We start from the raw sequence: 13,376 nt of genomic DNA, 5'->3' as shown, positions 1-13,376 counted from the left end.
TTTTCTAATTCAGCTTGTGAGTTTTTTTTCCTTTCCCTTCAATTTTTTTTTCCTTTTACTTTACAGGGAGGAGGGAAGAGGCTTCCTGGCCTTACCCTTTCCACCCTACCACACTCACCCATGTCTATGGATGTCCTTCCTCTCTAATCCATGGAAACATTACAGCTTGTGTTCAATGCTGTGCCCACTCCTCCTTCTGAGGCAAAGACCATGCCTGGAGCCATTCCCTCCTGAGCAGCTACTTCTGCAACCTGTTTCCCTCCTCCCTGGGAAGCTGATCCTGCACCTGCAGTCCTATTCCAGAGGACTGGGAGAGCAGAGATCTTCACCATGGCCTTTTCTGCTTCACTTTCTCCTGAGCAAGGCAGAAACCATCAAGCCAAGCTGTGCCAAGCAGAGGCCCTTTCCTTTGCAGCATTGTTTCATTTGTGCCATTTCACATCTCCTTGGACTCAACTTTGAGTCTCTCCTTGATCAGCCACAGTTGTATGTTGAGGAATGGCTTCAATTGCAGGGACATGGTTCTATGGAACAGTTGTTTGAACAGAGTATATAGGCCAGACTCCATCTTGCTGTTTAAGACATGTTTGGTGGGTATTCCTGATTTTGACTATCAAGTGTTTCAGAATTATAGTGTTTATGGTGATTGTTCAAAGGATACTCGCACCTCAGATTGTGCTGCAGGACTTATTAAAGGACTGAATGTTACCTTACCTTGGAACCCGCAAGAACTGCAACTATTGGGCTCTGCACGAATTGACAACGCATCTCGTAATTGGACTCGTACGTGTATTGTGTTTGGGGATGGGTATTGAGAGCAGAAGGGAAAACAGAAGGGTTTTTATGTTGTTACACCTTTTCTTCAAGAATATTATCAGGTTTATGGTACTTATTGTGGATGGAATGATACGTTTCAGGGTCAGCTGGACTTTGTGAATGTGAATAATGGGACAGTGAAAGTGAACAATGAGACAGTGTTTGGTGCTTCTGGAGCGTTAGAGTTTGGTCAAACTGTGCAGAAGAAAAGAGGGGGAGATGTGTCTCTTTTATGGAACAATGCTACAGCCAAGGCTCTGCCCCCTGGAATCTTTTTGATTTGTGGTGACAGAGCATGGCAGGGTATACCAAGAAATGCCTATGGAGGTCTGTGTTATTTGGGCAAACTTACTCTATTTGCCCCTCGATATCGAGATTGGTTAAACATCACTGCAATAATGCGACATTGACAAAAATGATCTTTGCACTATCTGGATGATAGCTATGATGATGATGTAGCTTTATGGTCAGTTACAGCGAACACTTTTGTTTTTTTGCTTCTTCCTCATCTTGCTGCTAAGCAGGCTTTAAGGCAAATTGAGAAATTGGCTTGCTGGTTAGTTAAACAAGCTAATGTCATTACTGAAATTTTAGATCAATTGTTTGTAGATCAAAATAGTTTAAGACATGCACTTTTACAGAATAGAGCTGCTGTTGATTTTTTGCTTTTAGCTCATGGTCATGGTTGTGAAGATTTTGAAGGTATGTGTTGTTTTAATTTGTCTGATCACAGTCAGTCGATTCATAAAAAGTTTGCTTGGTTAGAAAATCATAATCAATTGTTAAAGATGTTAATCCGTTTGATCAATGGTTTCAATCTTGGTTTGGAGACTTGTCTCCTTGGTTGTTAGCCTTACTTAAAGAAGGTTTAAGATTGATTGCTATTGTTTTATTGGTTTTGCTTTTGTTGCGTATTGCATATGTGTGTGTTATGCGAAGTGTAAATGAGGTAACATCTCGAGTTTTTCTTGCACAAAAGAAAAAAGGGGGAATTGTTGGGGAATGGCTTGAATTGCAGGGACATGGTTCTATGGAACAGCTGTTTGATCAGAGTGTATAGGCCAGACTCCATTTTGTTGTTTATTGCTCACAGCTTAGCTGGTATGCTGATGTAGCAAGGTCACCACAGCCCTGTGACTGTGCTTGTAATTTTTAGAAGATAGCACCATGTGAAATAGTTACTTACAAGATAGTAGTATGTGAAACAAAGTATATATGTGAAACAAAGACCTACTGAGAAAGGAGGTTGTGGAGTTGCACGTAGGCCTAACCGCAAGTAGGATGGACAATATGATGTAACCCAGGACTAATAGCTAATAGAATAATGACACGTATGCATATTTAGCTGCTGAATATACTATATAAGCTGTGCTTTCGAACAATACAGTTGAAGCCTGATTACCAATCATATTGATTTGTCTGCTTCCCACTACAACAGGGATGGATGCAGATGGTACTGGGAAGGGAGCCAGGGGATACATTCTGGACTGGGCTGGGACCCAGGTTGCAGTGCTAGAGGACAGTATGATCCAGTTTGGGCTGGGAAGAGGCCACATCTGTACTGGGAGGGGTCAGGGTATCCAGTTTGGACTGTGAGTAGGTGCAGTCTGCAATGGGAGGGGGTTGCGGTATGAAGGCATGAGGAGACCTCCTGTTCTGATGGCAGTGATTCTCTGTCCCAGAAGCAGTCCTGGCCTGTCCCTGCCTGCAGTCCCAGCACTGCCACACCACAGAACAGTGCCCAAGATGCCAGAGCACTCAGGTCTTGCCCCAGCACACAGGCACAGCAGGAGAGGGAGGAAAGGAAGAAAGAGCAGCTGAGGACAGCCCAAGCTCTGGGGCTCCCTGGCACTGCTGCTGTGCTGGACTCTGCCCCTCCACCTCTGCACACTGGCACTGCCCTGCAGCTCCACAGAAGCCTTGGAGGAAGGAACTCAGAGAAACAACTCCCTGCAGGGTCTTTTATTACTGAACACACAGGGGGCACAGCTCCTCATGTCTCCAGCCTCTGGGTCACACCAGACAGGACAACACTGAACCAGAAATGGTCTGAAGACAGACATTTGTGTGGGAACAACATTCTCACAAGGGGAACAGCACCAGCAGCAGCCAGAACTGGAGCAGCCAGGATGGGCCTGCACTGAATGACATCAGAACTGCTCTGCAGAAGACAACAAAGAGTTTATTGCTTCTGAAACCATCCAGAGATCAGTTGGCTGAGGGCAGCCTTCAGCTCCTGGTTCCTCAGGCTGTAGATGAGAGGGTTCACTGCTGGAGGCACCACTGAGTACAAAATAGAAATCACCAGGTCCAGGGATGGGGAAGAGATGGAGGGAGGCTTCAGGTAGGCAAAGGAGCCAGTGATGAGAAACAGGGAGACCACAGCCAGGTGAGGGAGGCAGGTGGCAAAGGCTTTGTGGCGTCCCTGCTGAGAGGGGACCCTCAGCACTGCCCTGAAGATCTGCACATAGGACACCACAATGAACACAAAACAGACAAAGAATAAACAGGCACTGGCCACAAGAAGCCAAAGTTCCCTGAGGTAGGATGTGGAGCAGGAAAGCTTGAGGATCTGGGGCACTTCACAGAAGAACTGGTCCAGAGCATTGCCCTGGCAGAGGGGCAGGGAAAATGTATTGGCTGTGAGCAACAGAGCATTGAGAACCCCAGAGGCCCAGGCAGCCGCTGCTATGTGGACACAAACTCTGCTGCCCAGGAGGGTCTCATAGTGCAGGGGTCTGCAGATGGCAACATAGCGATCGTAGGACATGGTGGTGAGGAGAGAATACTCTGCTGAAATGAAAAAGAGGAAAAAAAATACTTGTGCAGCACATCCTGCATAGGAGATGTCCTTGATGTCCCTCAAAGAATTTGCCATGGATTTGGGCACAGTGGTTGAGATGGCACCCAGGTCAAGGAGGGCGAGGTTGAGGAGGAAGAAGTACATGGGGGTGTGGAGGTGGTGGTCCCAGGCTATGGTGGTGATGATGAGGCCATTGCCCAGCAGGGCAGCCAGGTAGATGGCCAGGAAGAGGCAGAAGTGCAGGAGCTGCAGCTGCCTTGTGCCTGAGAATGGCAGGAGGAGGAAGTGGGTGATGGAGCTGCTGTTGGCCATCTGCTGTCCTTTGTGCACAGTGCAGTAGCCAAAAGGCAAAGGCAGTCACAAGTCAATGGAGCACAACCAAAGCCATTTCTCAGCCCCTGATCCAGAGACTTAAGTTTTCTTTTTGAGGAGACCTCCCTCCAGCTCTGTTGCTGGACTCATTTGTGCTGGCTGAGCATGCAGGGATGAGCAGAGACTCTTCCTGCTTCCTGCTGCTGAGTCAGTCCTGCTCTGCAGCAGGGGAATGGTGGAGGCAGCAGCAAGGTCTGGTGTCCACTTTCAGAGGAAAGAGTCCCAAAGCAGAAAGGCTTCTCAGCATCTCCCAGTGCTAAGGAGAGAGGGTAGATAAAGGCAGTTTCTGAATGATTTAGGCTTTTGTACTCCAGCTGCCCACATCTCACCCCCAGAGTGTTCATGGCTGTCACAAGTTCTCACACACAGCATTTCTGCTGCCCTCAGGGGGAACAGAGAGAGCAGAAGCCTGCAAGGCAAGAGGCTGCCTGTGGCTCAGAGCAGAGTGAGGGGAGCTGCTCTGGCCCTGCTGCCACTTCCCTACTTCTCTGGGCTTGTGCCCTGTTGAGCTGGAGGTGATCACACTCCCATGTGCCCCTGAAAAGCCACCAGACCCTGCTGAGAGCAGAGGGATCCCCCACAGACCACTCAGTGTCTCAGCCTCTCTCAAGGTCTCAGCACCACACTTGCAGCCCAGCACACTCAGGGCTCATTGCAACACCCAATGGCATTTCCTCTCCTGTGGCAGCTCTGCCTCTGCTGGAGCTCTGGCTGCAGAGGAGGTGCTTTGCACCTTGGAGCCCATGACCCTGAGGGCAGAGGCTTTTCGGTGGTGGGGTGGGAAGAAGAGGCCTAGGGCTGTGCTCAGAGGAAGGGTCAGGCCTGGAGGGGACCAGATGGAGATATCTGAATGCTCCCTCCCACAACATTGTTGGGTTCAGTTTCCTCCCCTGATCAGATCCCTGCTGCCTGGAGGTTCTCACCCTGGCAGGAGTGTGCTGGGTGATGGATTTGCCCTGCTCACAGAGCCCAGCCCAGCCCCTCTGCACTCACCTACAGAAACCTGCCTGTTTACAGGGCACTGGTGGAGGCATCCTGATGAGTGCAGCCAGGGTGCTGCTGCTGCTGTCCACAGGCAGAGGCTGAAGGCTCGTTAGGAGTCTCCCAGCAGACCTCCTGACCACTCCAAGATACACCTCCCCAGTTTCAAGGACTTGTTCCAACTTGAATGGTCCTTTGCTACCTCTCTTTCTCTCCCCACTTTCCCTTGTCCTCAGAATAGGAAACTGCAAACACAGACTCAGGAACTCTTCTCTCTTTAGAGCACACCCTGCTTGGATCTTGTCCTTGAAGTTCCCTCGTGATGAGCTGCATCTGTGAGCAGCCCTGATCCACACAGCAGCCTCTCTGTAGAATAAGGACCCTACCCCACCCTGCCCTGCTCTGCACTGCCAGGGGTGGCTCCTGCCACCCACACCTTCTCCCCACAGCCAGCATCAGCTGTGGCTGTGCCAGATTTAGAAAGTGCCTCCCAGAACAGCACTTGCACTGCCCTGCACCCACAACCTCACTGTGTCAGAGTGCAATGACTTCTCCAGTGAGCTCTCAGTCACCCTCTCAGTCCTGGCCACCTCGAAGCTCTCTCTGCCTTCTTCATCTCCCTGAGATCCTCTGGCAGTGTCCTCAGTCCTGCTGTGCTGTGCAGAGGAGCTGCTCCTGGCCAGAGCTGTCTCTGCAGCTCTGCCTGCTTGCCAGCAGCACCTTCCAGCCCAGGAGCCTGGCCTGGCTCAGCACAACAGAACCAGCCCAAGGCATTTAAAGGAGCCCTCTGGTGGCTTTGGTGCCAAGTCCATGAACCTCAGAGATTGAGAAGCTGATGAAACCTCTGCAGAAGTCAAAGTCAGATTCAAACTCTGAACTTTCTTCTACTGTTAATGGGTCCCAGTGAAGCATACTGGGAAAGTGTCCTCAGGGGCTGGTTACAGCAGAAGGAGACAGTGGATGCAAGGGAAGCTTCACTGGAGGCACTGAAGCATCTCCAGGCTGTGGTGAGAACAGAGAACTGAGGCAGTGCTGACAGGTCAGGACAAGCAGCTCAAGGTGGCTCTGCTGCTGAGCAAACCTGGAGGGGTTTCATTGATCCAAAGGGCCAAGCCCTGACCCCCAGCCCCTGGCAAGGCAGATCCTGTCCCTCAGCTGTGGCTCTGGACTCTGCTGGGGGCAGTGGGGAGTGAGGATGAGCAGTGACCAGGGTAGGATCTTGTCAGGTTTTGCAGTGGTTTGCTTGCAAAGAGACAACTCCTGCTGAAAAGGAATGAACTATACCTTTAAAAATACTTTTTATCAGATGCTTTGTGCAATAAAAACCTCTCCAATTAGCTGCAGAAACCTTGGCAATAATTAGAGGTTCAGCAGTATTTAATGAGCCCCATGGAGTATTTGGGGCTGATGACATGATGCTCAGGTACTGCCAGGAGACTCTGCCAAGGTACTGCCAAGAAGCCTTTCAAGAAGTCCAAGTCAGAAGCAAACTCCAAAGTACCTTGAAGCACTGATTGGCCTCACTGAGGCTTGTTACTGACAAAGGCTCTCCAGGGACTCGTTAGAGCAGCTTGTTAGAGGCCAGGATTGCAGGGAGACAAAGGCAAAGTACAGGGCAGAAAAGTATGCCTTTGTTCTATGAAGCATAAAGCCAAACCCTGACCACTGCCCTTGTAATAGAAGAACCTCAAAGCCAAGTTTCTCCTCAAAGGCCTTGGTGGCAGAGGCAACTGCCAGAGCCAAGGGGACAAAGCCCTTGGTCCTGTTGGGCCTCTCAGCCCTGTCAGAGCCCTTGGCCATCCCTACTGCAGCCTCTCCTACACTGTCCCATGCCTGCAGCTCTTTCCCTTCAGGCTGCTGACACCAATCTTGCTTCCCCGCCCAGCTCTCCCCCTGCCATTTCCATCCCTTCCCTCAGCTGTCTCAGCTCTCCCTGCCATTTCCTGACACCTCTGGATGGCCTCATGCATAGCAGCTCTGCCCTTTGAGGGACATTTCTTTGGCCTCATCTCCATTCTGAACCTTCCAAGCTACACTTTGTGGAGGTTTTGGTCTCTCCTCACTCCCCAGAAGAGCTCCATCCTCTCTGAAACCACCCTTCAGCCATGTGCACACTGCTCTGGCAGTGCCCTGAGCCTCCATTCAGCAGGCTGAAGCAGCCCAGGTCCCTCAGCCTCTCCACAGAGATGTCAGCCCCCATCCTGGCAGATCTCCTCTGCAGCCTCCCCAGTTCCTTCTTTCTCCATCACACTGCAGTACCCCACACCTAGACACCAAGCATCCAGATGTGGCCACAGCAGTGCTGAATGCAGGGGAGGACAACTCTTGTGTCAGGATGGCCACACTCTTCCTGCCACAGCCCAGCTGCAGTTGGCCTTCTTCCCTGTGTGAGGGGTTTCCTCCATCCCTGGGCATTTGGAATGGCTCTTCCCAGACCCTGTGGTGCCTTTCTGACTGGGGTGGGACACATCAGAACCTCCAGATCCAAGAACAGGCAGACAGTACTGGGATGGGGCCCAGTCTCTCAGGGAGTGGGTAAGGGGATATAGGCTGTACTGGGAGGAGTCCCAGATGAGTGGTTAGAGGGCTTCAGGTGTTGCAGCCTTTCCTGGGAGTGGGCACAATCTGTCCTGGGAAAGAGTCCTGTTATGGTTGCTATTAATATTTAATATTTGGCAACACCGGAGGAAGTTTAGGCTCAAGGTTAGGAGAAAGTCCTTCCCAGAAAGAGGAATTGGCCACTGGAATGTGTTGCCCAGGGAGGTGGTGGAGTCACTGTCCCTGGAGGTGTTCAAAGAAAGATTGGATGTGGCACTTGGAGCCATGGTTTAGGTGTCAGGGGGTGTTTGGTGGTAGGTTGGACTTCATGATCTCTGAGATCTTTTCCAACCTGGTTGATTCTGTGTTTCTGTGATTACAAGGTGAAGAGAAAAGCTTGATCACAGCTGGTGACCAAACCAATGTCTTGTGGCAAACCCAAGAGATTCCAAAACACATAGTGAAAGGTGAGGAGAACATCTGCCCAGCTGATGGAATGAGAAACTCAAGAGTCTCAAAAAGGCAACAGAAAGAAGGGAAAAGAACCTCAGGAAAGTCTTGCTCAGTATTGCTCTATGAAATGCAGACAGGCCTTAGGCCTGGTCCTTGCAATGGGAGCTTAGGAGAATACAGAGGCTTAGGGCCTGCTCTTGAAGGTGACCTTTGCCCCAGCTCTTCCCAGAGAGGTCCTTGCTGTCCCCTGTTCTGCTCCCTCAAGCAGACCAGCACTCACACATGCCCTGCACTCTAACAGCCATGCAAACAAAGGGGAACAAGCTCAGGGTTATTGCTCCAACCAACTGCTTGAGACTGAAGCCCAAGGCAGGAATCCACAACCATAGCCAGGCCCAGAGCTCTGAGAAGCCCCAGGTGGTGTCTTCCTTTTGCACTTCATGCAGAATCTGCTTGGTTCCCATATCTCACTGATCACAGAATGGGCAGGGCTGGAAGGGACCTCCAAAGGTTATCTTGTCCAACCTTCCCAGGGACATCCTCAACTAGATCAGGTTGCCCAGAGCCCTGTCAAGCCTCACCTTGAAGATCTCCAGGGATGGGACACCAACGCCCTCCCTGGGCAACCTGTTCCAGTGTTCCACTACCCTCATGGTGCAGAATTTGTGCTGGCTCCTCCTTCCTGCACAATCCTGCTTTGTTCCCATCTCTCACCCATGTCTATGGATGTCCTTCCTCTCTGATCCATGGAAACACAACAACTTGTGTTCAGTGCTGTGCCCACTCCTCCTTCTGAGGCAAAGACCATGCCTGGAGCCATTCCCTCCTGAGCAGCTATTTCTGCAACTTGTTTCACTCCTCCCTGGGAAGCTGATCCTGCACCTGCAGTCCTATTCCAGAGGACTGGGAGAGCAGAGATCTTCACCATGGCCTTTTCTGCTTCACTTTCTCCTGAGCAAGGCAGAAAGCATCAGGCAAAGCTGTGCCAAGCAGAGGCCCTTTCCTTTGCAGCATTGTTTCATTTGTGCCATTTCACATCTCCTTGGACCCAACTTTGAGCCTTTCACTGATCAGCCACAGTTGTAGTTGGGAGCACTGCCCCAGGGGCACAGATTCCTGACCAGCTGAGGGGTAATCTTTTCCTGCCTTTACTGCCACATCTCCAATACTTTCCCTTTCCTCCTGGTGCTGCCCACCCTGTGTGTTTGTTCCTTATTATTGGATGGCGACAGCCTGGATGGGTGCACACCCTGAGTGTTTTTCTCACAGAGGTTCCTTGACTTCAGGCAGTCAATGTTTGCCAATAAGTTAGGTTTCATCTCTGGACACATTTGGAATCTCTCTTCTTTGGATCAGGAGCCTCTTCCATCCCCATCCTGTGCTTCTAATTCTGGATTATCCTTAAGGGAAGTGTTCATCCACAAGGCTCAAACAGGAGCCACCAGTGTGCACTTGCAGCCCAGAGAGCTAATTGCATCCTGGGCTGCATCAAGAGAAATGTGGCCAGCAGGGCCAGGGAGGTGATTCTCCCACCCTGCTCCACCCTGGTGAGACCCCACCTGGAGCTCTGTGTCCAGTTCTGGAGCATCTGTTACAAGAAGGATCTGTAGGGGCTGGAAGGTGTCCAGAGAAGGGCCACGAGGATAAGCAGAGATCTGGAGCTGCTCTGCTATGAGGACAGACTGAGAGAGTTGGGGCTGTTCAGTCTGGAGAAGAGAAGCCTCCAAGGAGTCCTTCTTGTGGCCTTCCAGTATCTGAAAGAGGCTACAAGAAGGCTGGGGAGGGACTTTTTAGGGTGTTGGGTAGGGATAGGACTGGGGGTGATGGAGCAAAACTAGAAGTGGGGAGATTCATATTGGATGTTAGGAAGAAATTCTTCCCCATGAGGGTGGAGAGACACTGGCACAGGTTGCCCAGGGAGGTGGTGGAAGTCTCATCCCTGAAGGGTATTGATGCCAGGTTGGATGTGACTCTGGGCAACCTGCTCTGGTGTGAGGTGTCTCTGCCCATGGCAGGGGGGTTGGAGCTGGGTGATCCTTGAGGTCCCTTCCAACCCTGACAATTCTGTGATTCTCAGTATGCCCAAGAGGTATTATCAGGTATTGGAATTCCAGTGAATGCCCTCCCCACTCCAGCCCTTCCTTAGGGTTCTCAGGGCAGTTGGTGCAACCCCAGCAGTTGCTCTCATCAGCTCTCTGTGTTGTGTTCTGTGTCCATCCAGAATGGACATTTGCTACCAAGGGCTTTCTTTCTAGATTCAGGTGATGAGATTTTCAGTTCCCTTTCTCCTTCTCTTCAGTCTGCTGTTCCTTCTTCTGCACTAGTACCTGCTGGGACAGGATCCATATGATTAAGAGGAACCCACTGGCAATTTCTGGGGAGCCTCAGATTCACTAGAGGTGATCTGCACCATGCAATGTCCAGAGCAATGTGAACCCTACAGCACTCAAGGGAACAAATAGTTAGAGAGCAGCCCCATGGAGGACCTGGGAGTTGTGGTGGGCAGCAAGTTCTGCATGGGACAGCAATGTGCCCTGGTGGCCAAGAAGGCCAATGGGATGCTGGGGTGCATTTGGAAGAGTGTGTCCAGCAGATCCAGGGAGGTTCTCCTCCCCCTCTACTCTGCCCTGGGGAGGCCCCATCTGGAATATTGCATCCAATTCTGGGCTCCCCAGTTCAAGAGGGACAAGGATCTGCTGCAGAGGCTGTGAGGATGCTGAAGGGACTGCAGCACTGCCTGATGAGGAGAGGCTGAGAAGCCTGGGGCTGTTTAATCTGGAGAGGAGAAGGCAGAGAAGGCATCTGATCAATATTTATCAGTATCTGAGGGCTGGGGGTCGGGAAGCAAGAGGCAGGGACAGCCTCTGCTCACTTGTGCCCTGGGATAGGACAAGGGGCAATGGATAGGAACTGCAACAAGGAGGTTCCACTTCAACAGGAGGAAGAACTTCTTTACTGTAAGGGTGACAGAGCCCTGGAACAGGCTGCCCAGAGAGGTTGTGGAGTCTCCCTCTCTGGAGACTTGCCAGTCCTGTCTGGATGTGTTCCTGTGAGACCTGCAATGGATTCTATGGTCCTGTTCTGATAGGGGGACTCAGAGATCTCCAAAGGTCCCTTCCAATCCCTAACCCTGCGAGTTGTCACAGGGCTCTGAATCCAAAGGAGATCCCAGTAGGAAATACCAAGGTTCCAGCTACAAATCATGAAGTCTGAGCTTCATCTTCAAGGATCCTTCTGAAGTCACCTTCCACTGCCCCCTTGGGCTCTTCTGGGCTCTCAGCTAATGCATCCATGGGGCAAGTCCAGCTGCCTTCAAAGCAGTGTAAGTTGTTCACAGAAGCTGAGAGGCTCTTTCCATTTCACTTGGAGGGGCTCCTGATTGTCATGGGTTGAGTTGACTCTGCTGCTGTTATCCAGACCATGCTGCAGCCATGCCAGCCTCAGAAATGAAAGTGCTGGCTGGAGCAAAGGATGAGGGGGCTTGAAGTTCAGATTGCAACATGGGAGGCTCCCTGTTCCAGTTGCTGCTTCTGGGTTCTGGGATTTTTTGGGTGTTGGTTGCTCTGCTGGGATGGCAGTGGGACAGGGAGGGATAGAGGAGCAGCTCCCTGCTTTGGGCTTTTGCCTTGCTTGCTGCTGCTTGCTGCTGCTTTCCACTGTGCCTTTTCTGCACACAGGCTGAGGTCACTGTACTTTTGTATTCTGATGATCTGATTTGCTCAGGAAACTCTTCTCTCATTTGTTTCTGTGTCAACACTAAAAGGTTTTGTGTGGTGTTCTTTTCCCCTCAGTTCTGTGTTGGGGGAGGCAGAGAGGTTAAGCTGCCCATTCAGCTGAAGCCACTACATTCCTTTTCTGGAGCCCAACATGGGGCAGGAAAGCAGCTGCCTTAATGAGGATAGATTTTGGCAAGACTGAGGTAACAAGAGAGAAGAGGAGGATTCAATTAAGGCTTGAGGCTTGTCAGAAGAGGTTGACAGAAGTTTTCTTTCCTGTGGTGTGTTCACTTTGTTGATGGATTTGCTTTTGGGAGCCTGATGAGCTGTAGTCCTGTTTGTGCTGCTGGCGGTGCTGACTGTTAGCTTAGGGCAATGGTTCAGAGCTGTGCTGTCCACTGCTGGGCAGCTTGCTCTGGTTTCATCCAGAGCACTACAGGACACTCCCAAGGAAACCACTGTGAGATCTGCCCAGGTGCTGGATACTGAGGAGCAGCAAGGGGTGGGAGAGGGAAGGTGTAAATTCTTATGCTGGTGGTCACCTCTGGTGCTTTGGAATTTCAGCCCTGAGCAAGTGCAAAATCCTCCCCAACAGGGGAAAGGTTTGGGAAAAGTCTGTTGTCAGCCTGGGAGTTCCTGAGAGACAGAAATCACTGCAATGTGCTTGGGCCTGGCCCATGCTTCTCGAGCCCTTCTCATCTCTGTGCAGAGGGCTCAGGGGCAAGAGAAGGTCTCTGACCTACAGACAGTACCACAGGCATGGCAGCTGTGTCAGAGAAGCAGCCTGTGCCAGGATCAGCTGCCCCTCATAGTGAATGGTGCTTATGACCAGGATTGTGCCCCAAATATTACCAGAACATGCTTCTGTGTGTGTGACTCAAACCCCCATTGTCCCCCATCCCTTCTGGAGTTGAGGGAGGGCGGGACCTTGGCAGCACTGAGTCCAGGTCAACAATCTGCATGGGCATATTTCCACCCCTGTGGCAAACAAGGCCCAGGCTACATGTTTGTTTGCCCTGTTTACGGCGTGTGCTTATGCTCATTTGGCAAAGTATCAGCTGATTGGTTAATTATTGTGTTAGCAGTGGGTGCTGACTGAAGCAGTATTCTTTGGGGCAAATGGTAAATAGGAGTTGTTTGGTAAACAAGTGCCCCCCACGCTGGTGTCCGTGCCTATGCCTGCGTGCGTCTCTGTGCCGCTACGGTCCGCCTCGCCCGGGACTTGAAGCAGCTCCAGAAGGCCTCGCTGCACATTGCCACTGTTGCCCGGCTGGGGGCAGCGCCGTGGAGCGTGGGGTCAACTGCCGCATGAGCCATCGCCACGGGAGGAAACCATGGCAGCCCCTGTGCACCACCGGTCCTGAAGCGCTACAGCCCCCAGAGCGGGGAACCTTTGCCAGGTGCTGCGCTTCGTGGAGCCAGCGGCAAAAGCCTCTGAAGCTTCCCCTGGGAGGCTCCAGGACCTTTGTGCTCTGGGAGAAGCAGCAACCCTGCGGCACAGCCACGCGGTCGGCGCCGTTCTCTAGTTCCTCATGAGGGCACAGCTGTGCCGCGCTGTCAGGACTCTAAACACATCACCAAGGAAAGATTTCATGAGGTTCTCAGCTCGTGAGGAAGCCAAACCTTTGCTTTATAGAATTTGGGTTCAGGTAGTGCTGAAACTGTCCTGGGTTGAGGGTTTGCCGGTCACCGACCAA

The 13,376-nt window shown here is 51.5% G+C and overlaps 2 protein-coding genes across 2 annotated transcripts in view; one reads left to right on the top strand and one right to left on the bottom strand.

The window, feature by feature from the left end:
- LOC137454421 (zinc finger protein 850-like) overlaps positions 1-13,376 on the top strand; it is a 345,652-nt gene that overhangs the window by 46,404 nt on the left and 285,872 nt on the right. The window lies entirely within an intron of this gene.
- LOC137454373 (olfactory receptor 14A16-like) lies at positions 2,999-12,579 on the bottom strand. The gene is made up of 2 exons (XM_068164420.1): positions 12,538-12,579; positions 2,999-3,934 (listed from the first exon to the last, which is right to left on the bottom strand). Exon 2 carries the CDS (start codon positions 3,929-3,931, stop codon positions 2,999-3,001), a length of 933 nt encoding a protein of 310 aa, XP_068020521.1. The 5' UTR covers positions 3,932-3,934; positions 12,538-12,579.

The sequence above is a fragment of the Melanerpes formicivorus genome, unplaced genomic scaffold (assembly GCF_026170545.1).
Source record: "Melanerpes formicivorus ecotype bairdi unplaced genomic scaffold, bMelFor1.0.p_v2 SCAF_80, whole genome shotgun sequence".
NCBI classification, from domain to species: domain Eukaryota; kingdom Metazoa; phylum Chordata; class Aves; order Piciformes; family Picidae; genus Melanerpes; species Melanerpes formicivorus.
The sequence above is the reverse complement of the archived record's forward strand: the minus strand, read 5'-3'. Positions and strand labels throughout refer to the sequence as shown.

Excerpts from the sequence above, each read along its gene's own strand:
- LOC137454373 (XM_068164420.1), bottom strand. The coding sequence starts at position 3,931 with ATGGCCAACAGCAGCTCCATCACCCACTTCCTCCTCCTGCCATTCTCA.